This window comes from Pogoniulus pusillus, chromosome Z, assembly GCF_015220805.1.
Source record: "Pogoniulus pusillus isolate bPogPus1 chromosome Z, bPogPus1.pri, whole genome shotgun sequence".
Lineage (NCBI taxonomy): Eukaryota > Metazoa > Chordata > Aves > Piciformes > Lybiidae > Pogoniulus > Pogoniulus pusillus.
The window spans coordinates 67,989,881-68,014,888 of record NC_087309.1 but is presented as its reverse complement, the minus strand read 5'-3'; the positions used below and the strand labels follow the sequence as shown (position 1 = coordinate 68,014,888).

The following is a 25,008-nucleotide window of genomic DNA, read 5'->3' as shown; positions in this document are numbered from 1 at the left end:
TTCCATATAGCATGCATACAGGCAGATAATACAATGTACTGTGTTAAAATACGAAGCTGGTTTATGCCTGCACTGAGAATTTTGCAATCATATCATGATCTTCCTATCAATTATTAAACTGATACATATACATATTCAAACACACTTCCAAGACATAGCAGATAATCATCAGTATCATATAAATGCCAAAAAGTCATTACCTCAACATGTGTGTGTGCAGAATCAGAAGTAAAATGTCTAAAGTACCTTTCTACCATCCCATTGTTATTAAAGCTAAAAAGAACAAAATACAGCCTCTTTTGCTTTGTGTGTTTCTTAAAATAACTATTCTCTAAAAAAGAAGCAAACCAAGAGTTATGAAAATGTTTTGTTTCTAAAGAACAAGACTTACAATAGCCATGGCTTACATGAACATATTGTATCTCATGAAATACTTTTCTTTGAAGGGCTTTTCTGCAATACAAACATGCTTTAAATATGTTTGAATTTAATAATAACCAACAAATCATTAAACAGCAGCCAAAAGAAAGAAAAAAGTTAAAACAATTACCTAGAAGAATTTAGACATTAAATCTCTACTGGGAATTAGAGAAGCACACTTCCTGCTATATTTCCTTGCTTTCATTATAGTACCTGTGTTGAGCCTGTGAAGGCTACTTTATCTACATCCATGTGGTGAGAAATTGCTGCTCCAGCAGTGGGTCCAAAGCCTGGCACAATGTTTACAACTCCAGGTGGAAATCCTGCCTAAATTGAAGAGAGAACTCTGTCAACCTGGGAAAGGATAATGACTAGAAGAACATGTGTCATACAATCTCAATTCCCTTTTAGGTCCTTCAGCCACCATTTCTCAGTCATATACTTATGATTTTTACATCCTCTTTCTCTCATTTGTCTTTTATGCTATTGAAGTGGCTCCTTTTAAGCTATTGAAGTGGCTCCTTCTTTTTTTTTTTTTTTTTTTTTTTTTTTTTTTTTTTTTTTGTAATGGAATGTTTTCTTTTAGCTATTTTTCAGTGTCATTACCAAGGAATAAATTTATTTTTCTTTCTCTCCACCAGGCAGAATTGTAAAGAAAATTATTGCTTAATTTCATATTTGCTTCTGCTCACACTCGGTGGAATTTAAGTAGTTATCTGACTTGCAGTGAAACCCTTTTAAAAAAATGATGGAAATAGTACTTAAAACTTAGTGTCTTTATGTCTTCCTCTGCGTGGGCTGAAAGCAGAGAGTGTGCAACACGGGAGTTTACAACAAAAAAAAAGGCAGATTTGCTATCAAATGCGAGAGAAGTGTCTGTATCTTACATATTTTATATTTTCCTGTGGGCCAAATCATAGAATCATAACATCACTACAGTTGGAAAATATCTTTAAGATGATGGAGTGCAGCTGCACCTAAATTTTTGTTTCCCACTAAATCCATATTAGTTATGTTCCAGACAAAATACACTACTTTCTTACAACAACTTGTCAAGCAAACTCCCATGCATTAGTGGAGCGCAGCTAGATTTCCTCTCAGCTTATGATGCAGCTACGGAATCTCAACAACAAGTGCAGAGCAAACAAGGCATTAGAAGATGTGATGGTTTGAGTGTTCCCCCTCGCCCCCACACTTTAGAAATCACCCAGACTAGTCTCAGCTGGCTCTGGGAATATAAATGAAGCTATTTATTTACAGTTAGCACAATATACAAGCAGATATTTACAGTATATACAGTTATATACAGAAATATACAAAGTAAAAGATAATACAGAAACAGAACTCCCGTCCCAGAAACCTGAGTCCCCAGGAGGGGCTCTCAACCTCCCCTGTACCTTCCCCCAGCCCCTCTCAACCTTATCCCAGTCATAAAGAAGAATAGAGGTTCAGTCAAGCGGTTAAGAAGCAAAGGTGAGTGGCAAGTGAGGTTAGGGAGATGCAGATGAGTCAGAAGCCCAAGGCAGAGTATGAGACAAAAATGTTTTCATTTCTTCCTCAGCAAGAGGGGAGTAGACATCACCACTGTTTTCCTTTCACAGCCTATGATCTAGTTCTTCTCACCAAAACATTCTAGCTAGCTTCAAACTAGCACAGAAAACTAACAAGATGTATATTCTGTATTATCACTGAAATAAATAATTTTTTTAGCATTAATTAAGAATTTGAAATTGCATTAAAGGGTTCCATTTTCATTTTGAAAACGGTGAACTTCATCTAGTGAGCTATAACTTTTAAACTTCCTGTCTTGTGTTGTGGAAACCAGACAATTACTTCTGTTTGAATAACAGGTGTTTTACAGGTTCATGCTTAGATACATTACATCAATGATTTTTATGTTAATTTAATGTTCCGGATTCATATTTACTTTAGAACTAATGAGACTACTTGTTTAGCATTTTGTTCAATACTTAATTTGGAGAGCAAAAGAAGAAAAGTGGTTTGTTGGTTTGTTTTTTGATTTGGAGTAACGCACACTTTCCACTTTTTCTTGGTCTTTCCATATCCGTAGTTAGAAGCTATTCTCTACCTATTAGCAAAGAAGTCTTGTGAGCACTATTAAGGAGGACAGTGAGGATTACCAAAAATTATACTATTTTTCCTTTTAATGCAGATATTTGAGAAGTGGAAAGTTAAATTAGACCTTGACATAGTTTCACAAGTCTAAAGTATATACTGAAATGATTACTGAGATTTTGATCACTATCAGGAGTTTGTTTTGCAACTCTATTTGGCCAATATGTGTGCAAATTAAAACTCAATTAGATCTGAATCAATAAATCTTGAAGGACTTGGTAAAATAAATATTTCCCTTTGTAAAAAGATCCACAATATTCTCCAGACAACATACCAAAGTAGTTTAAAATTTGTGGTGTACTTAAGCTTCTCTTCCAGTTGAACACTTATTGAGTGGGTGAAATGAGAATCATCTTCCCTTTTACTAAATATGTATTCTACCTGTTGTTTCCAGTCTGTAACCGTTGCAAGTGTATGACCTCTCTTTTCAATAAATCAGAATACCAGAATAAATATTTCATTAGATTGGAGCAGAACTATGTTACCCTCCATGCAAAGTCATTTTTTCAGTGAATTATACTTTCTGATACTTACTGTTAAAAATTAATAAAGTATCTCTGTTATTACTTGCCAAGCAATTTCTCTTCCACAACATTAGCTAATAGCATTTACCGTGTGACCCAGTAACAGCAAGAAGTGTCTCCTTCTTTATAGCCATTTAGTTTCTGCGAGATGTTAATGCACAACAAGTTGGTACCCTCTGCTGGATCATTGTTTTGAAGTAGAACAATAAAATATGTCAAATAATTTTCATTAACACTCTGTAAGATGACTGTGCTGGGGATTACTGACTCTTCAAACATTTTAGATTACATTTATGTATTTTATTCTAAAGAAAGATAGCTAAGCTATTTAATTTTTCTTTAGGTGTTTGCTGGTCTGGACATAATAGTCTGCATAACTTTGGAAAAAGGAAAGAAACTACCACAGGCCTTGTGTTAAAGAGCACAAAATGCATTCTCCCAGTTCCTGTGTGAAAAAAGTTCACAGGACTGGCAGCAGTCGCCAGTTCAGTTTCACAGCTCCCTCTTAACAGTAAACCCAGGCAGATAAAAAGTTTGTTCCATTAAAAACAATAATTAGATGTACAAACAGGTCTTTTCTTGTGATAGTTATTATAATAGAGCCATTGCTACCCACTTTTAAGTATTCTGCCCTTGAGTTCTTGTTTGCTTTTGACTTTGAAATGCACTGTGCTTTCGTAACACAAATATGTTTGCCAAGGAATGGAGTTTATTAATTGCATTTGTGCTTCTTTTTGTGTGCATGGATGAGGCTGAAAGATATGTATGCTTTTGTCCTGGATTAGCTTCACTGGTTTACTGTAAGGTAAGATCCATAGCACAAGGCTAGACATGCAATAAGAAGTACTTGCAGAAGACAGCCTGGCTTATATTACCTTTGTGGCATTTCAGGTGCAGTATACTCTTTCATTCCTGAGAACAGAAAAAAACTCTGTTGTTGTTGACTCACCTCTATAATTAAAGATGCCATGTGAAGGGCAGTCAGTGGAGTTTGTTCTGCTGGCTTAACAACTACAGTGTTTCCACAGGCAAGGGCAGGGGCGATCTTCCAGATGAACATAATCAATGGGAAGTTCCACTGAAAAATAGATGAGAAAGTGTATCCTATTTCTGACACTTTGCCAAAATGTCTTTGCATTTTCTGTGATCATAGTGAAAATTCTCAACTGAGTGGCTGAACACTTTCCAGAGTGAAGGTACTTTTAAAAAAAGTAAGTGGCAAACCATGTTATTAAAAAACAGTGATTTTGCTGTATTCTGAGTCCAGAGGATTAAAGCTTTTAGTTAAAAGCTACATTTCACTCTTCTAACAAAGCCCTAGACAAAGTTGCTGGATTAGCAATGATTGGGATTTTTGCTGTTTTAAATTATCACATTTATTATCAACTAGGTTTTCTGAGAAAGACAAGGTAATAACATATAAGCACTACTCTCTTCCTTGGAGAATTCACCAACAGCTGTCCATTGTGGTCAGTTTAGTGAAAGTGGAAACAAACTGACTTCTTGGGATCTGTATTCAGCAATATGAGGGACTACATGGCTGGGTATGCCCCTATGAGAGTGCTGCTAATAGTTTTGGAAGCACTGAGCTCATCAGACTCGGCACAAAATACACACCTTGATCAAAGTGGGGAAAAAGGCAGTTAACCTGTAATGTCAAAAAGGCTTGCAGATGTATCCATGCAACTGCTTTTTAACACTCTCCTTACGGAATTTCTGTTTCACCCTACACCCAGAAAAAACAGGACCATAAACAGCACAAAGTAAGGAATTACAGAGTTTTCTGGATCATCATCACTAAAATCTAACTGTGAATGGAAAGAAAATGGAAGCTGTAAGCTAGCAAAAGCATTTTTCAATGTTCACATAGTTCTCAAAGATTTTGGTTTACAAGAAAACTTCCAGTTCAATGAGTTCACTTTTCAATGGAGAAAAATGAAAAGATAGAAATCCTTGATCATTGAGTTCTAACAAGCCCAAGTACTGAGTTCTGCACTTTGGCCACAACAACCCCATGCAGCACAACAGGCTGGCGACAGAGTGGCTGGAGAACAGCCAGGCAGAGAGGGACCTGCAGGTACTGTTTGATAGCCAACTGAACATGAGCCAGCAGTATGCCTAGGTGGCCGAGAAGGCCAATGGTGTCCTGGCCTGTATCAGGAATAGTGTGGCCAGCAGGACCAGGGAAGACATTCTGGCTCTGTACTCAGCACTGGTTAGGTGACACCTTGAGTACTGTGTCAGTTCTGGACTCCTCAATTTAAGAAAGATGTTGAGGTGCTTGAATGTGTTAAGACTTCAGGACTTCAAAGTTTCTGATTGGCAATTTTTCACAAATGAAATTGCATAGACAAAAATTCAAAAGTATTTCTGTTTGTAACAGGAAACCTTGTGTTTTACATAAATGGATCCAACTTACGGGAATAATTTGGCCACACACACCAATAGGCTCATGTCTTGTAAATGAAAAAAAGTCTCCATCTAGGGGAAGGAGAAATAAATTAAGACACTCCGACACAGCGTTTGTGAGAAACAGTTAAATCAGAATGAAGATAAAGTTGGACACCAAACTTAGCTGCATACGATTTTGTTTATAAATGATATATTCAAAATCTGAGCTGTGAGAAAAATCTAACCATAATGTACATCTGGATTCAATATCTTCTTTCTTCATAGCTTCAAGGTTTGATTCTACCAGTCTGACTGACCTTCTTGTAGTGATAACCCTGCTTCTCAATATGGTATGCACAACACATCAACAAGCATTCCTTCTTTCTTTTCTCTTTTATCACCTTTCTTCTTTCTTTTTTTATAAGGTCCTTCTTTAAAAGCCACTTACAATCCTAGGTACATGAGACATTTTTTAATATTAGATCTTAGCTGAAATCAAATCCATTATGTATAAAATTCTCTTTGATTCAAATAAATATGTGTTCCATTAAGCCTTGTATGAAACTCCATGTGATGCAAGAAAGTTGGAAGTATTTATCCCTATAGTTTTTCTTAATTCCTTCTTTATTGCCATTCTTTGTCCTTCTGGGAGCAAGCAGCAAATACGCAGTTTTTAATACTGTACTACCGCACAAACTATGCATCGCTATGCAAAAATAACCTACTAGGCTTCTTAGATGTACATAAGGATAAAAACTTAAGTTCAATCTACAGTACTTACAACATACAGAGGAAGAAATAAATGTGAATAACTGCACTAAATGTTTAAAATAAGCACTGTGATAAATCTTAATCTCTATAAAACCATCTAGAATGTTTTCCACTTGAGACATTTTTTAAGTTGCACATGTTTTGGAAAAAGACACTTTTTTTACAGATCAGACTGTTGTCAGTTCTGTATTTTTATTAGTGCAAAAACACTCACCCATTGGAACAGTGCGCCCATGGTTTTTATCAGCCCAACCTGCGCAGTAGCGTAATGTTTTGATGCAGGCACCTAAATCCATTAGGTAGGCATTGGAAAAGAGCTTCCCACCATTGATGGCTTCCATTGTCTGCAGACAACAGTAATTATAAAGTTAATATCAAACGCTGATAATGGTTCTCCTACTTGTTCATTTAGCTTCTGGTTGTTCAATTCACAGGTTCATCAGATCAATTAACTTCTGAAAGATACTCAATGTTTGAAAAACACAAGGTAGCAAATTGCAAATTATAAACTTCCATTCTGGTTATAGCAGATAACATGGCAGAGTTGTAATGGTGAGATGGTCTGGAAAAAAAATCCTCTTATCTAAATTAGTTACACTGCTTTACTTTATGTTAAAAATTCTGTGAGTGTTGATGAAAAGATAAGAGTTTGTGGAAATAAGTGATGCAAACAATATGAGTGGCTTCCTACAGATGATGCACACTGACACACAAGTGAGACAGTAATAGACTGAAAATAACTGCCATGTTAACCTAGGATCCTGTGCTGTTTCATTATTAAAGAATGAATGAATAAGTGTTTAATAAATGCATGATTAGCAGCTTACACAAGCAAAAAAACTCAAAACAGCAATTGCTGTGTCTGCTATTTAGAATGGCAAAATGGCCACTATACAGTAGTCAGCTAAGACAGGCCATCATTCCTTACCTTCCATGTTCTTCTTAGCAATAAGTAGTTTGTTGCTACTTTTGGTTTCAATTAAAGTTTTTCATTCATTGTCACTTGCAAGTTGGAATTAACAAGGGACCAGTTGTAACAAAAAAAATATAGCTGTGAAATTAAAAATTTCCCCTATTTTGACTTGTATTATCTGTAGGTGCTGATCCAGAGTTTAAGATTCAGTCCTTGGTTTAGGCAAGTGTCAAGTGCATGGTCTATGTTAGAGCATCCTTAAGTACCAACAATTTAAATTGCATTGATTGTAGGTGGTTTAATATCGTCTTAAAGCTAACTGAATACTCAAGTATGTTGTGGGTGTGGGATGTTAACAGGGCAGAGTGCAAGGCAGTTTAATGAGATCTATTTGCAAAACAAATGAAACACTTGTATTGAGACAATCTGACTTCCTTATATACTTCTTTGAAAAACAGTACCTAGAATTTTTTCCCCAGTCTTTTTAACCACATATCATACTCACAGCTAAAATCAGACGATCTCGTTCAACTAAGTCGGCTAGTTTATACAAGAGCCTTCCTCTCTCTGAAGCATCCATTGTACGCCAGGGTGACCCAAGTTCAAAAGCTTTTCTAGCAGCTTTAACAGCCTTGTCTACATCTGCCTGTGAGAAAAATAGAGAAACTTTCAGAAGTTGATCCTGTCATCAGTTGTGTTGGTTGTTAAAGGTACAAGTTGTATTTCAAGATAAATACAAGAAGCCAACCCTAATCCCATCAGAATTGACATAGTAATTTTAAAGATAAGATTTATTGTCTTTAAGACACTTCTGCTATCATTTCAACAATGTGAAGTTGTATGAGAAACAGACGGGTTTTCAAATCTCCTAAAATAAAAACATATTACAGAACTCTATTTTTAAAAATTATATTTTCAGACCCTCTGTCTTCTAGTTCCTATATTTGGGAATACATCCACCAATTACACTGATGATGCAGTTTAATTGCTTTTAGATACAAAATGATACACAAATCCATGAATTAAATATTTAAGTACTTAGCATCATCTAAAAGTATCTGGTGATATGATGAAGAACAGGTTAGAAAAAATAGTACCTTAGAGTTTTCCATAAAATTAACACCAATTTTCATTAGAGAAATAAAAATCAATGGATTTGGGTTTGAAAGTTTTAAGGAATATTTTTATTTGAAAGGGTTTAAGCAATTGACTGATTTAACCAGGTTTAAAGTGCTATGACTAAATATTCTGAAGTCTAAGTAATATCCATGCATTAAGCAAGCCAATTTATCACTCCATTAACACTTTTTATGAGTGTAATTTATTATTTAACATTTGGCTTTTGCTATAGCAGGAAAATCTACACTGAATTATATATATATATATTTTTTTTTTACCCAAATCTACACTGAATTATATATATATATAATTTTTTTTTAACCCTCTATATAATGTTGTTCCAGAGTATTAGGAAAACACAACTGAAACTTCCTTGAAAACACATTTTTTGTGCTTGGATTTCATCTGTATTTCACAGTTCTTGAAAATTATTGACTAACTTAGAAAATTTACTAAGACAACATGAAAGTTCATTGTTCTAAATGTAAACCAGCTCTTCAATATTTAATTGGTGTTAGTAGGCTACAACTAATATCTAAAAGTCGAGGGTGGAGCAGGTATCTAGCTTTCAAATTGCAGCACAGACCTGCCAAGCAGGAGACCCACAGGTAGGACAGGAATGACTTCCACAAGTAGCAGTTATTACTACAATATAATACTAGACCAGCCACCTACATTGGGTAGCTAAATGTACCAGATCAAAAATAACTGCATTTCTTCAGAATCTGTCAGAATGTTATCAAATATCATATCACTTTGCTGTAGCCCAATTAAATATTCTATGAATATTTAATGAATACTATTTTTTCCTACAGTCTTTCTATCATAAATATTTTACATATTTGCAATATGACTTGGGGGATACCCCTTGGCCCTTGCTAGAAAAGGGTAAAGAATAAGTTGTACTTGTGTGAATGATGTAAATTAAAGTAAAATCCAGCGTCGTGTGCAGAAATAATCAAACTCAAGAAAAAATACATGAAGAAAAAAATATTCTTCAACTATGAAAAGTTTGATTTTGGTATATAAATATAAATGATTAATATAAACACTATTAGTTTCTTTCAGAACTAGTTCTGACTTCTTAGTAAAGTACATTTATTTAATATCCAACAAAGCTTTATTACTATGGATATTTTAAACCAGCAAATATAACTTGAAAGAGACATCAATCTGAAAGGAAAAGAGTTCCTACCCACCCATTGGTTTTAATATTTTTCTCTTTTTTTCAATATCACTGCAATGCAGTGTACAGCCATTTGTCAACCCTATTTTGTGCACAAATTAAATCTGTGAAATTTCTCAACTCGTTATCTCAAGACTAGGCTTTAGTCTTTAGATACTGGGTTCACAATGATTTTGTAATTTACCAGATTTGTTAATTTCCCTTGGCAATTTAGTTAATAGCAGCTGCCTTTACACATTAGTTTGCAAAATTACTGGAGAGAAAGCAAACCTGTATGTTGAACAGTATTAGTATTGTTTGTATTTAATGAGATGTTAGATTGCTTGTAAAGAGTGACAGCCTCAAAAAATTTGAGTGGTAATGTGAACAGCTGCAGGTTACAAGTCATTTCACTTGAGCATGGTCAAATATCAGGCCAACTCAATCTGCAGTGTAATTTGTTTTGTAGAGACTGAACAGAGAAGAGTTGTATCAAAACCACATGCGGTTCTAGTGGCATACTAAACCAGAAATCAACATGTTTATGAAATTCTTTGACTGAGGACAAAAGAAGTCTGAAAGAATGTTAGGTTACTCTGCGCTCTCTACATAGAGGAAAATGGCATAAGAAAAACTCATCATTACATGTACAAAATCAATAAAAGCCAGATCTGTGCAGAGTATTTGTTAGTTCTATTTTTCAATTTCTTTTTCACTAAATCAAATATTTGAAAGAGACAGTGGTGGGAAGACTTATTCACAGTCAAAAACGCTGATGATAATGACTATCTTCCCCAAGCTGACGTGGGAAAATAGAGAACAGTGAGGGAAAAACAAAAACGAAACAAACCAAGAAAAAAAAAAAAGAAAAAAAGAGAATCAATTAAGTTATCACATGTTGCTGATCAAAGGTAACAAAAAGAATAAAAAGAACAAAAAAAATAATTCAACAAAACATTTCTTGAGAACTTTAATCATAACCATAGGCAAGATCCCAAAAATAATGTAGTATTTTCTGTGTCTGTTTACAAATAATATTAACATTTCATGAAAACCCTATGAATTATGTTTGCAGAAGTATACAGGATGAAGTAAGTACATCTCTGAAGTTTTACATCAACACAGATAGAAAAGTTCCTTCCTTTTAAGACATGAAACTGCATTTAAAGCCAGAATTAAGACCAGGAAAGAAAACACTACCTTGTCGCCTTCTTCAACTTCACAGATTTTCTCTTCATTTGCAGGGTTAAAAACTTCAAATTTTTTGCCACTGATGGAATCATGCCACTCGTTGTTTATAAATATCTGAAGAGGAAGAAATGTTGCAACAATATCAGTAACATATATATGTTATCTATTATCTGCCTGATTGATAGGCCCTTGAATAAAAACTGAATAGCTGTTTCTACATTATTCTAAAGAGATGAGTAATCACACATACACTTCCTTTGGAGAGACAAACATTTTATTTTTACACAATATTTTCACTTTCATATAATAAAAAGTTTCTGTTATAAAGTAGTCCTTCCTCTCTCTAACTGAAGGAAGTCTCTGATGTACAGGGGTGGTATCTAAACCTTAGATATCCTGTGCTCACACGATTGGTAATGGCCAATCGTCAGTTACTTTCCCTGACAGAAGTAAATGCAATCCTTGGGATTAGTACATTGTATCACAAAGTAGTATCCTGAAGAACATAATTTTATTTAGTCTTGCCTTGGCATTACTTCATTCTTGCCTGACGCAAAAAAAATTAATGTCAAGACTGAAACACATCCCCCTACACTACAATCACCTGAGTGAAGCAAAGAAAAACTTAAACAGAGTAAAAAAGCTCTTTTCATGATACAGGATCAGTGCTGGGCCCAGACCTGTTCAATATCTTTACCAATGATCTGGATGAGAGGCTTGAGTCTATCATTAGTAAGTTTGCAGATGACACCAAGCTAGGAGAAGGTGTTGATCTGTGGGAGAGTAGGACAGCCCTGCAGAGGGACCTTGACCGGCTGGATGGGATAGGTCATCCTGCAGGTCTTTTGTGAATGACACTCAAGATGACCTGTTTCATGACCTTGCCCAGCACTGAGGTCAGGCTGTTAGGTTTGTAAATTCCCAGTTCTTCCCTCCGGCCCTTCTTGTGGATGTGGATCACATTGGCCAGCTTCCAGTCTTTGGGGACCTTTCCAGTGAGACAGGACTGTTGATAAATGATGGAGAGCAGCTTCTGCCAGCTCTCTCACCACCCTAGGATGGACCCCATCTGGTCCTATGGACTTGTGAGGATCCAAGTAGCTCAGCACATCCCTTACTTCTTCCTCCTGGATTACAGGGAAACTACACTGGTCCCTGACTCTGTCTGCTAGTTTTGGAGGCCAGTTGTCCTGGAGGCAACCTGTCACACTATTGAAGACTGAGGCCAAGAAGGTGTAAAGCACCTCTGCCTTTTCCTCATCTTTTGTTAATATATTCCCCGCTTCATCTAATAAGGAGTGGAGGTTGTCTTTGCCTCTTCTTGTGCCATTAATTTGAGAGAGGTGTCTCCTGTTTGGTGTCAACAACCCTGGTGTTGTATAGATTGTACCATTGTCAAAGAACCCAAATTTATGGTGGTGAGCCATATATTAAAAGACTGTATGCTGCTGCTAAATCCAATGTCTCTGCCATTGGTTGAAATAATAGAAGATTATTTGTACTCCTGAGTCTTGTACCCCTTGTCCCAAGGCCCTGAAATCTTTGATTGTTCTAGGTCTAAAAGTCATTATTTCTTCTCCTCCTACATGGAAGATCCATAGAGTGCACCAGGCTAAGAATTTTCCTAGCAACATCCCAAACCCAGGCTCTATGAGAGGGATATGCCCAACACATTGGTCCCTCTGTTCCTTTCAGAAGTGAATCCCCTACAGTTATCACTCTCCTTTTTTTCTTTGTTGCACTAGTCCAAATTCTTGGTGCTGGCCAACATGCACTGGGCAACTGAGCAGGTGAACTTTCCTCCCCATGCTCCTCTGTCCAATCTTCAGTTTCTAGTGCCCCGTATCTGTTGTGCAAAGTCAGCTGGTAAGACTTGAGAAGACCGGGAGGGGGCTCCTCTGCCTCTGGTGAGGAGGACCTGCCTCCACTCACCCTCATCTCCTGGGTCTACTCCTTTACTCGTTTTGTCTGGGTAGCAAGAAGAAACAGGATCCTCTGCTACTTGTGCAGCCCTCACCTGCTGCCCTTCCCTCGGGGATGGTACAGCCTGGTTGCCCCAGTCAACTTCCCCTTCATAGTCCCATAGAGACCTTAGCCTCTGCACTTGCTCCTTTAGCCCAACTCATACTGAGAGGATCACTCACCTGCTCACACCTCACACAGGTTTCATACCCACCACCTTCCATTCCAAATGCTAGGCTCAGGAATTCTCTGCAGCTAGGGGTCTGGACACTCACATATTTGCATGAGCACCAGTCACAGTATTTGCCCGGTTTGCAGCCAAGGCTGGTAATTTGGTGTTTGGGGTATAAGGGGTTTTGTTTCGCTTTGTTTGCCCTGGGTTTTTCTTGTTTGCTTGTGGTTTACTGGTTGTTGTTTTTTCCCGAAAAAGTCCTCGGGTCGCGCTGCTGGCCCGGGTCGGGCGAAGCAGACCTGCCAAAGCAGACCTGCCAAAGCAGACCTGCTCGTCCGCACGGCGGCCTGCGGCTGCCCCGCCCGCCTCTGGCGCTCGCGCGTAACCACAGCAACGCTTCCAGCTGCGTCAGGCCCTTCGCGCAGGCGCGTGAGGGAGCCGACCCTGCCGCCCTTCCTGCCCTTCCCTCCCTTTCTGCAGGAGCCTGCGGGTCGGGAGGCGTCCTGTGTGTCTGAGGGCAGTGCCGTTACGCGCCGCGGCTGGTCCCGTTGCTGGATCTGGTCTGCCTTTCCCAATGGAAGTTGATGAAATCTGTAGACATTTTCAGTTAAGGCAAACAGGCAAATATGGAAATAATCCACTTCGTCTGTTCATGATAATGTTTCTTAATTTTGTAGGGGAAATCTGACGTCATACTATCCTAAAAGATTAAATTTGGTCTTTTAAAATACATTCTTTGTACTGTTGTTAAAAGGACTCTATTTTTGTCAAGCGATAGTCAAATATACGAAGTGAATCAATTCAGCAATTGCTGAGTGACAAAATATGTATAAATAGCTACTTAAGCTGTAATCACTGCGAAGTTACATAATCCTATACAACTGTGAAAATTTAATGGACAAGCAGAGTGAAAGCTAAGAATCAGAGAAAATGAGGTATTTAAGTAATGAGATATTTATCTCTGCTCACAGTTTTGAAACAGAACCGGGGTGCCCATAGGTCCACAAAACCTGTGTTACCTTAGAGCCTTCAGCCTTTGTGTTACTTCTGGTAAAATTACCAAAGGAGGCTCATTTTTTTTATTTCTAACTGTGTGTTAGCCTTGAATCAAAAAAACAAAGCTTCATTAGAAAGATCTGGTACATGGCACAGGTGTGGAAAAGAGTTGTGTTCCTACCGGGTGTTGCACAGTTTGTTCTTTAATTTAAACACAGTACTATGTACAGATCAATGTTAACAGTATCGACCACACACTGTCTAATTATCTCTACAGTTTCTGGGTTTGGTCAGTACTGGAACATGGTTGCCTGAGCCCATCTTCCTTATGTTGTTGAGTTGGGGCCCTCCCTCCTCACTTCTCAGTGCTGCTGCACTGCTGACATACATGTGAGATCTTGATCGTGCTGATCATCAAGACCGTTGCAGGTTCTGACTGACTATATTAGGTACTTTGTTCCAAACTGCCTGTCTCACCCCGCCTTTATTCACTGAAGTTCAGGTCTGATACTATTCTCTGTTTGGTGTTGAAGTTACCTGCAAAACTACGGTAGAAGTAGTTTAGACAGTTCATTTGGTCACTCAAATGACCTGAGGAGAGAGTAGGGAGAGAAAAATCTGCTTTTTACCTTTCTTTGTCATTCTGATGTTATTTGTTTATTTCCCCCTTTCAGTTCTTGACTTTTATGGGAGGACCATGACTTTATGAAAGTGCCTGCTAGATAGGAACTGCTGTATTTGTGCCTATTCTGCATGGGCAGAGGAAGTATCTGACTCTCTACTGCTTTGTCTAAGGAACACACCCCAGCTCTGCTGAAATACGTTATGTTCTCACCTCATGAAACTACTGAAAACTGGAACTGTAGTCTTGGAGCAAATGGATCAGTATAGAATATTTGATGTGAAACTTCTCCCCCCTCCAAATGTTTTCCTCACAAGAAGTTAATACATGGTTAATGTTTGGTGTAACTTTTTAACTGCACATAATTGTATGTTGTTATTGATATCAGAATTACCTTTTTCTGCTGCAATGAACTAAAAAGTACACATTCTTTCTATTCATTGCTTGTTTAAATGTTATGATTTGTTAGATGACTTTGTATTTACAAAGTCAGTTGATCTTGAAGAAGTTTGTTTTTTTTTTTTATGGTATTATAGATGGTTACCTTATCCTAGCTCTCCTGCTTAGTTTTTTGGTGGGTTTTCCCCTCACCTTTGTGAAATGAGGGACTACAAGTTGCACGGTACTCAGCTATAATTTTCCTTCACTCAGAGTGGCTTGCCCTTTTCACATTTTCTGGTATTCCACAATACAGCTTAGTGAGAGAATGTGCTGCTGTATTCTCCCCTTCGTGTAATTTGACAACCTAATAATTAACTAATCTGAGTTTCTCTGGTTAAAGGAGCACCACAGGGCTTAGTGTATGCAGAATTACCACAAGAGAAATAATTTCTCAAGCAACTATTTTTTAATTCCTCATTGTTGACTAAGTAAAATATTTACTAGTACATTTTTACTGACATACCAAAGCTGATTCAGTGAATTGGAACCACTTTAAAAGGAGATTCAGATATTAAATCAATTCAAGATTACTTGGTTCAACATCCAAGCCAATTTAGCTATTTAAAATGCATTCAATTTCATTATTAAAATTTGAGTTCCTTCAAATGAAAGTCATAATCTGAAATGTATTTATACTAACCTATAGATCCACAGACATATAAAAATGCGTAGTTAAGTGATCTCTGTAAATGTCCCAGAATTGTGTCTCTCATTGAAAATAAAAGAGAAAGCTAGTTATGCAAAGAGCAAAAATCTTGGAACATCTCCTGTATACTTTTTTTTCAGGTCCTGTTGATACTATGTCATGGTGAAAAAAAAGGAAAATTTCATTTCCAGTTCTGAGAGATCTGCTGATGTCCAGTGTGCTTCAGCAGTAATTAATGCTTCTCTCATCTTGATCCCTCCAATATAATTAGTCAAAACAACCCCACATCCTCTCCTTGTACAGAACAGGAGAGAAACAGGATGGGTAAGAAAACAAGTGTGAAAAGGGTTTACTAAATTGTGAGATGACTGATAGGTATGGGTTGAAGTTTCTATTATCCTGTCTGCTTGTCCCTCAGCACACTGTTGTGGCTTTCAGGTAATCCTTTGTGATATTTAAGGAGAGGAGGGAAGCACTGCAAAAATCAAGCTTCTGCAAGGGTGTTTTGGATTTGATCACTTGCAGGTACACACTTTTACTAACAAGTGAACTGCATTTCTGCAGTTAACGTATTATAGGCAATGTTGAAGAAATTATATTTTTTGTCTAGGCAAAGGAAACACATTTGTGATGTGGCCCTCTCCTTAACTGTGTGCCACAGACTTTTCATCCATGCTGGCTGTCTTGTAGTTGCTTTTCATATTAATGGATTAGGCTTTTGCTAATTAAATATTTTAGAGGCATAGAAATGTTTACAGGAATTTATGCCTCACCTATTCAGTTACACTAGATTTCTGAGCTGGCATTTTGCTCCTATTAGATATTTTCCTTTGGAAAACTGCCTATGGAAGAGTGTTAGAGAACTATCACATGACAGAACCACACAGCTTTGTAGCCTGTTAAATATTTACAAAGGTTGGTTCTGCATGATTTATACCAGAAAGGCATGGATTGAAATCTGGTTAGATTTTTCCATTAAAAAATAGAATAGAATGGAATTCAAAAGGACTACTCCAGACATTTACTTAAGAACTATTTTTTAATAGGTGGTTCTAGAAAATGCAACCTATTTCCATTATAATGGTAATAAGAGAAAAAGTTAACAGTAACAAAGGAGTCTCTAAATAGAACAGGTCCTTTCTGCTCAGTTGTTCTACCTAAATGTTTCAGAGGGCAGAGTTTCAATATTTTGTGCCAACAGTTTGTTCAAAGTTCGCAGGTATCTGTGTCTTATGACAAAAAGAGCAAAGAGCTGGGAACACAAGTCTGGTTTCAGACCTTCTTTATCTGTGTATTTCTAACTGTATATGGAAAGAATTTGCTATTACAAAAAAATGTGGTAATACTGAATAATTGGTAGACTCTTTTTTTTTTATACTTAAACTGAAAAATAATTATTATCTAAGAAAAATATGTGAGTGGAAGTAGTTTTCTTTTAGTTTCATTTCCATACATCCCTTTCCACAGAGACTTATTTGGTATAATTATTTCAATCTGATTGTAATATATTGCAATGTGTTAACATTGCAATTTGTTCTTGTTTTTCAGAAAAGTAAAAGAAAATTTTCTTTCTTCACTCCATTTTTACTTTCTGAAAACTTACCACCTGAGAAGGCTTGTCTCAGGAGAAATACAACAGCTACCCCAAGTGTAATATAACATAATTCAATCACACCACTGATATATGTCAGTTAAAAGGATCACTGAACTTGCATATGCGTAAGAAAAGAAACATAAATGTTACTCACCTTGGTGTACTTAATTTTCAGATCTTTGAGTGGTTCTGGCAGCGCTGGCAAAACTGGAGCAGAGTTGCTCTCTGAAGCTTGCTTCTTCATATTTTCAGTTGAGGAGTTCCTGAAACACAGGTGAAATGTAGTAGAAGGGAACTGCAGTGATTTTTGTCCTTACTGAGCTCTTAGCTTTATTTGTGCTTTTATATTTGTACCAGCTATAGCATATTTGCATACAGGAATGTGATTGGATGAAAGAATTCCATGCAAAGAGAAAATGACACTACTTACTTTTAAGACCAGATGCAACAGCCTTTTCACTGAGTTGAGACCTAGGTAAACCGAATGCTGCTGAAGCAATCTGCTTATCTAGGCATTACAAATTTTGTCCTGTGGAACATAGTCTAAGACCCCCTCCTTTTATCCATAAAATTGCTTTATCTTGGCTGGCAGGCCCTCAGATTTTGAGTCATTCACGTACTTGAAGGCAGAGCTGAAGGTAAGGACAAACTTGTTAACTGTGGAAACAAAGTAGCCTTTCTCACTGAAGACTTGATGAGAATAATTCCTAGAGCTGGAAAAAAAATCACTAAAATACAAGCAACCTTGGATTATGCTTTAATATGTTTTGAGTACAGTATAGTTCCTGTAATTGCTTCTTAGATCACAGGGATAAAGAATGGCTATAGTGGTACAAAATCTTTGGTGTTTATCAGGAAATGTGAAAGTAGGATAAAACTGATTGATCCAAGAGTAAAATACATTATGAGTGGAACCATGCACAAGCTTGTTGTTTTGTTCAGACAACACGATTTTTAAGGACAAAATTTTTACTACAGTGCTCTGCAGGTGGTCTTAGTTATTTAAAAGACAGAACTTCTTTACCAAGGGTGAAATGCACTGGTACATATATGTCCAGTTCTGATTGTTCAGTGAGAAACATACCTCTAATAATGGCAAATGATCTCACCTTTCTTCATTAATCCTACATTTTTGATAAACAGTATCATAGAACAAACTGGAACTGAACTAGCACTTGGTTTTGTATGTGAAGCTACTAGTATATGCAGAATGGGTTTGTACCTCAGGAATAAAGGATCCTATTGCTTCCACCAATATTACAGAGGTGCTTGAAAAACTCAACAAGCTCAGTTAACTCATGTTTCAAGCATCATCTAAAACATTTGTCAATGGAGACCTTTCTGTTTTTAACCAATGCATGATATAGGACATAACCTAACAATACACTAGTTCTAAGCAACATGCTTTCTGAGTATGCTGTAACTGAGCATGCTATAAGTGTCATTGATGGGTTTTGTGTTTACATGTATAGTTGGAGCAAAAGTGTCTGGCCTTTAGGGAATTCCACATAATTTCTGCATAGGAAAGAATTCTGTGCCCACAGTAGTCATCTCTCAGTGAGATATAAAAAGCTATGTGAACTTTTACAAGAGCTGGCCATTCACACTGTCACATGAATGAAGAGTGCCCCATTTCTATTGCTTTAGTACCATGATAGCCAAGGTTACCAGCTCAGTTACTTCCTTTTGGATGTATCTCTCTTATGTGACAACTGGCTAGCTCAAGACATCCCTGCGTAGAGTGGTGTATTTGAGAGTTTTGTGAACAGTGCTTTTGGACCTCAACATTTCAGGTTACAATGTTTGTCTACTTTTGAGAATGTCTTTGATTTCTGTGAAAAAAGACAGTATCTAAATAGAGTTTTGCTCACTTTTATTTGGAATACATTTTTCAGTACTATTTTCACTCAGAAAGTGTTGTAGGTTTCCTTTCCTTTTTTTTTTTTTTTAATTTATTTTTTAATTTCCATGTAGTTTTCTACACAGAGTTTGTCATCCCACAGTTCCCCAATTTAAACTGAATGTGACTAGATGTATAAGATAAAGATCAGTGAAGTTGCCTTATTTGAAACAAGGCAAAAAGTATTTTTTCCAAGCAGGTGCATCCTAGATACATTCTTGTATTCAGGTACCATTCCTGATTTTTTTTTTCTTTATTAAGCTATAATAACTTATTTGGAAAACCATAGCATTCATGCACTTCCATCTGTGTAAGGATAGCAGCCTGAAATCTGTTTAAAAAAACATTAAAGATACTAACCTGGGTGAAAAGTTCTAACTTTTCCAAACATGCTGGTAAGCAGTGTTTTATTTTCAACACCATTCATTCACTTAACTTACACTTTATCATCTTTTTTTCCCTTCTGTTCCACTCATTTACTCTTGGATTGCATGAATCACCTTTGCTAACAGTCTTCTATTAAATCCATCCCTTTCTCTGAAAACTCTGTCTATTGTTAAAAAGGTCTCATCTTTTAAAAAGGTACTTGTTATCTTGAGCCACTTATTTATCTTGTCATCAGTCCTTATCTTGCTTCAACATTACCATTAATGTCAGGAATTCCTTCTCCTCTATATGAATGTCTGACTGTCCTCCTTTTTTCCAGGAAATTCTATTGCTTTGGCTAGCTGTTCATGACTATTCCAATCATCTCCCATCCAGTTACTTTCAATCTAGAATTTCTTCAAACCTACTGTAGAAAAGGTTTCCTTTTCCTTGTATTCCATGTTGCTGGTTTTCACAGCATCCTGCTACTTTCCTTCAGTCATTTTGTTTTCCTATCCTGCATCACCACTGTTAGACGTTTTACCTAACACTTTTACATGAAGATACACTCTTTAAGCATTATAACTTCAGTAGACTATACTGTTATCCCAGATAGAAGATTATGCAACACTTGGATATCACAGGTATTGCACGTGAAAGTTTACACAATTTTGTTGTTACCATTTTATTGGGAAATGTTAAAATCTAACTGCTTTCCCCTCTTCCTTTTATTAAATGATTTTATTGTTACTTACTGTTATCTTTTCACTGTTGAAGAACGAACTTAACAACTCTATACCTTGAAAAGCTACATGATAAGACGATGTGACTAAGTGATGGTGCTTTCATGCTTTAGTGCATTACTTTTCTCCCAGTTCAAAGTTCTGTACACAATCACTGGGAGCAAACAAAAGATAGTTCACCATGCAAGTTGTAATTAAGCTATGAGGTGCCTTGCTGTATGACATTGGTGGTACTATAACCAAGTTCATGAACTTTAGGTGTGACTCTTGTCATTCTGTGTCAGCAATTTAAATGCAGGTTTTACACTGGACTAACCTGTAAATCATTTGTCTGTGTGTTTCTTCACAAAGAATTTACTATCTAATCACACACAGCATTTCAGAGTACAAGTAAATTTTCTCCTAAGACATGAACATACAATGGGCTATCCAACAAGTGTTGTTAGCAGTTACTTTTTTTATTGAGTTCATTGCAGTCTAGCAGGGCAATTTGCTTGGCCTGTGTTTTTGAAATTCACTGTAGCCCCAAATTCATTATATGAGATACAATTTATACCCATCAGCACACAGATGAAGGCAGTTTTCAGCTGGATTAGCTAGCACTCCAACTAATAACATTAGTGTGTTACAAATATCAATCAGAGACAGCCTGTGATTGGATTCTCTTCCCTAGACACAATGCGATGCGTATCTGAAATGTCCTGGCCTTTTCTAGCTGACCTGAAATGTCTTGAATCCAGGAGAGTCCTGCAGGTCTTAGGTCACCTTTCTAAAGTTGTAACAAGAGTCTTCGAAATCCTTAACTAGCTGAAATAGCACTTGATGCAAAGGAAATTGCTTGACCAGAAGGTTTATGGTTCCATATGCTATTTTTATGATGTATGTGCTTGGATAATACAATCTGAAAGCCATACATTTGTTACAGACTTTTTTTCTTCCAGCATTTAGTAGAAAACTATCTATGCCTTTTATCCAGAAATTACTTTGGCTTTTCCAAAGGCCAGAAAATATTTGGGTTTTTTTCCCCGGAGGCAGACACAGGTTTGTCTTTTAACAATGCAGAGGTTTTTTGTTTTGTTTTGCCTTTTTTTTTTTTTTTTTTTTTTGGGTGGGAGATTTGCTTAGCTTTTCTTTTTCTCTTTTTCTTTTTCTTTCTTTTTTTAGTTTCTCTTTTTCATTCTCTTTTTCTTTCAAACTCAGATTGCACACAGATCTGAAAAAATACACTGCATTCATGGTGATCCCTTGCTAATACTACAGACATCAATGTTAAGTTAGGAAGTATCAAAAGCACCACAAGATGTTTAAAAAAGTGGAAAATACTGAGATTCATGAAATCACTGGACTTTTACTATGACATGCTTTGTTCACTTTTTAAATTTTTGGCATCCTCTTAATGGCATTAGAAACTGTGGTCACCATTTAGCATGATGTGGAAAGGTAGGCATAGAAATGAAGTAAAACTGGTGTGAAATCTATCATTTTTTTCCATCTAAATTAAGAGTCCAAAGGCATGTGGGATGTAGAAGCACTGATAGCTAACTGTGAAGCATTGAAGTTGAAATGCAAGATTTTCAGTGATACTGAGCAAGTTCCTTTGGCTTTACTAGCACATTGAATATCTTGCATTTATAAAAATCCAAGCATTCCTTTTACAAAAGTACATTCATCTCTCTGCACAGCTATGAGTCCTTTAGTCATTATAAAACTTTGGAAGCATAAGCTTGCTGAGTTAGTTAACTTAAGGATGCACAACTATTTATTTGAGCTCAAAATTGAAACTCATTTGGTGGAAAATCTTCCTCTTCTGCTACATGGCCAATACAAATGGCTGTACTAACTAGGTTTTGGCTGATTCATGCAAAGACCTTTGCTCCAGTAATGGACAAATACAACTTGCACTATAACAAGAAGGGCGGAGGCAGAGGTAGAAAGCATAGTGCAGCTGATTTCATAATCACGTTGTCAAAAGATGTTGAATAGCTGCTTCATATTATCTGTGGACTGCTTGACACTGGGTGCTTTCATGAGACCTGCTCAGCCTATAGTGACACATTTGTCTCAAGGTACTTTTGTCAAGGAAGGACATATGAGCATTTCCTTTGCTTCTACACAGAAGCTGTGCCACCGCAGTTGAATGTTTGTTGTTTATTTGTTTGCTTGTTTTTTCCATTTATATAGAGCCTCACCTTGTGGTGAAGCCGGATAATTTCTTCTCATTTCATATATCAGACACTCTCTGCTTGACTGTATGCTGAACACAGATCTTCACAGCAAATTTCAGGATAATTTCAAGTTTTGACCATAATTGTTACACAGCAGACAACATAATGTGACAAGAGGACAAAAGTGAACAGAGCACCTAGAAAGGAAGCCTGGGGCTCAGAGACAGAAGTCCACAACCGCTACTCACTATAACTCATAATCCCCAAGCCTAGGGGTGCCAAGATCAACCTGTGGAGATGTGACTTTGCAAATCAAGTTTGCTGGAAAAAAAAAAAAAAAAAACGAAACCACCTTTTGAAAACCTACCATATTTTCATTATCTGATTTAGATGGAGTTAGATAACATATATCATAATTTGCCCAATGGAGTGGGGCACACTTCAACAAATTTGTGTCGCATCCATACATAGATAACTCTGTCTGAGCGAAAGGTGTAGCAACTCTCCAAAATCAGGGAGAAACAGAATATTCCAAAGCACAAATTCTCTCACTCCAGAGAAGGAATCCAAAGTAGCTCAGTGTCCAAGCACACTGAACAATATCCCTTAAACAAATAATTATTGTCATCGGCTATGAAGGAGATCCACGTGTTTGTTTCTGATTCAGGTACCTCACCGGAGATACATACTGCCAGGTGAGGTGGCTTTTACTTTATTTTTTTCCCCCTACCAAAGGAAGATGGATGCCTATATATTATTTATGAGTTATAATATAGCTTCTGGAGTGTAAATAAAGCTTAACAATATCCTGCTGTGGGTATCAGGCCCTCAGGAGAAGGTAAACACATGGTCTCTGCCAAAAAGTCTTAGCTCTTTGAAAGATTGAATTGGAATTAGAGAATATTTATTTGAACTCTTGCTCAGTTTGTCAAAAGCAAAATGCTTTATTAGAAGCATATACATCAGTCTGCTTTGACTCATCTTTCTGCCTGAGCATCTGCTTTTTGTGGTTGATATTTTTGCTAGCGTGTTTAGTACTGTATGGTTTATTTTTGTACATGGGGCAATGTGTGTACAAAATAAGGATTAAAACACAATCACTGAACGTCAGAGAAAGAGTAAAAGGAAGTGTCAAAGGAACTGTGTACATTGTGGGACAAGAGAGAATGGTGTTTCAGGAATTGCAACACCATTTTCAAAAACGGTTAGTGACAGAACCTGTTTCAGCTACAGGAAGCAATTGCTTTTGTAATCTAAATTCGAAGGCTAAGTACTAGCTATTTCAGTAGTCCAGCATTTCCTAACAGTTGCAAGAATATTTTGTAATGTGATATATTTTGTATCCTAAAATTAAAATGGTTTGCAATTGTCTTTTGTCTAACATACAATTTAAAAAATAAGATAAAAGTAATAAAATGAATATTTTATATGAAGAAGGTGATGAAACAAAAAAAAATGATCTTATTACAGGTTGATGCCTGAGGAAGTAAATATTCACCAAAAAAAAAAAAAAAGTTTAAATATATTTGAAAAGGTACCTGTGACTCATAAAAGCTTGTCCTAAAATATAGAACTTTATCAATTCTACTTTATTTTTACTAACAGAGTTTTTTCTTACTCTATTAATTCCTCCTTATTATTCAATAACAAAATCAAATATTTGGAAAATTAAAGTCATAGAAAGAGTCCATTCATAAATTAGCAACTGACAAAAAATAATGTGTTTTTCACTCTGGCTAAACTAGTTTTCATGTCAACAGGATATTATTTAATTAAAACATTATTAATGGTCTGTTGCTTTTTAAGCTAGTTATTGGACATTTGTAGCTCTTTTGCAGTACTGTTTTGTGAAAACAGGAAGAACTTCTGGTCTGTAAAAAATGAGAACTTATATAGTAATTTTGTCATAGTTAATAAATCAGCACAGTCATATTGACTATAGTTTTGAAAGACTATAGTGACATATTTAAAACATCTTTTTGTGGTACTTATTTTTGTCTTAATTCGTGTTCTAAATGTGTGGTGTTGAATTAATTCTGTTTTGCATCAGGCAAAACACTGAATTTATCCCTGTTGAAAGTTAAAGTAAACTTACTTAAAACTTTCATCAAATAATTGATTATGAAAAAGGAGGTAGATTTTATACCATAGGTCAAAGATGCAAGCTCTTATCAGCAAACTTACGAATTTGACACAAATCAATAGAGTTCATGCAAGTGCAAAACTAGACAGAGTTACATTACAGTCAGACCCAACACAAGTTATTAACCTGCATTGTTAGCAACAATTACTGCCAAGAAATTTTCAGCATTTTCTCCATTAACCTTTGTTTCAAAGCCAAGATTTTGCCAGCTTCAATTCATTTTGCGTAATTGCTGTGTGTGCTTCATAAGGCTGTGTGTAGTAATTGTGTGCTCCAGATATGGGAGTCTCATATGTGAAAACAACCTGCTTGTTACTTTGAAATTCTTAAAGAGAATCTGAAAGAAATTACTGTACATCTACAAAGAAGGGGAAAAAAGAGTCAGTTGCATTTCACTTTTTTTTTTTTTTTAATACACTATAGTTTTCTAAATATATTTTCTATTTCCTCTAGCACTTTTTATTATTCCTAATATTAGTCATTGGCATGGTCATAGCTACAGATTTTTTCTATCTTTTGGTATAAGATGCATTGGTTCCTGCAATGTCTGCAGTGAAAATACAAAAAACCTTCTCAATGAAGAGCCATAGTGTCTTTTCCATATGTTAAGGTAGCGAACTGTTAGGAC

General features: G+C 36.4%; 1 protein-coding gene across 1 annotated transcript in view; it reads right to left on the bottom strand.

Moving 5' to 3' along the window:
* Positions 1–17,525, bottom strand: part of LOC135173729 (aldehyde dehydrogenase 1A1) — a 32,164-nt gene extending 14,639 nt beyond the window's left edge. Inside the window, exons 1-8 of the mRNA XM_064140887.1 lie at positions 17,494–17,525; positions 17,218–17,326; positions 10,640–10,744; positions 7,661–7,801; positions 6,457–6,586; positions 5,500–5,561; positions 4,030–4,158; positions 634–747 (exon numbers count right to left, since the gene is read on the bottom strand). Coding sequence (XP_063996957.1) covers positions 634–747; positions 4,030–4,158; positions 5,500–5,561; positions 6,457–6,586; positions 7,661–7,801; positions 10,640–10,744; positions 17,218–17,307 — 771 coding nt within the window. The 5' untranslated portion in view covers positions 17,308–17,326; positions 17,494–17,525. The remainder of the gene's footprint in view (positions 1–633; positions 748–4,029; positions 4,159–5,499; positions 5,562–6,456; positions 6,587–7,660; positions 7,802–10,639; positions 10,745–17,217; positions 17,327–17,493) is intronic.
* Between the last annotated feature and the right edge of the window lie 7,483 nt (positions 17,526–25,008).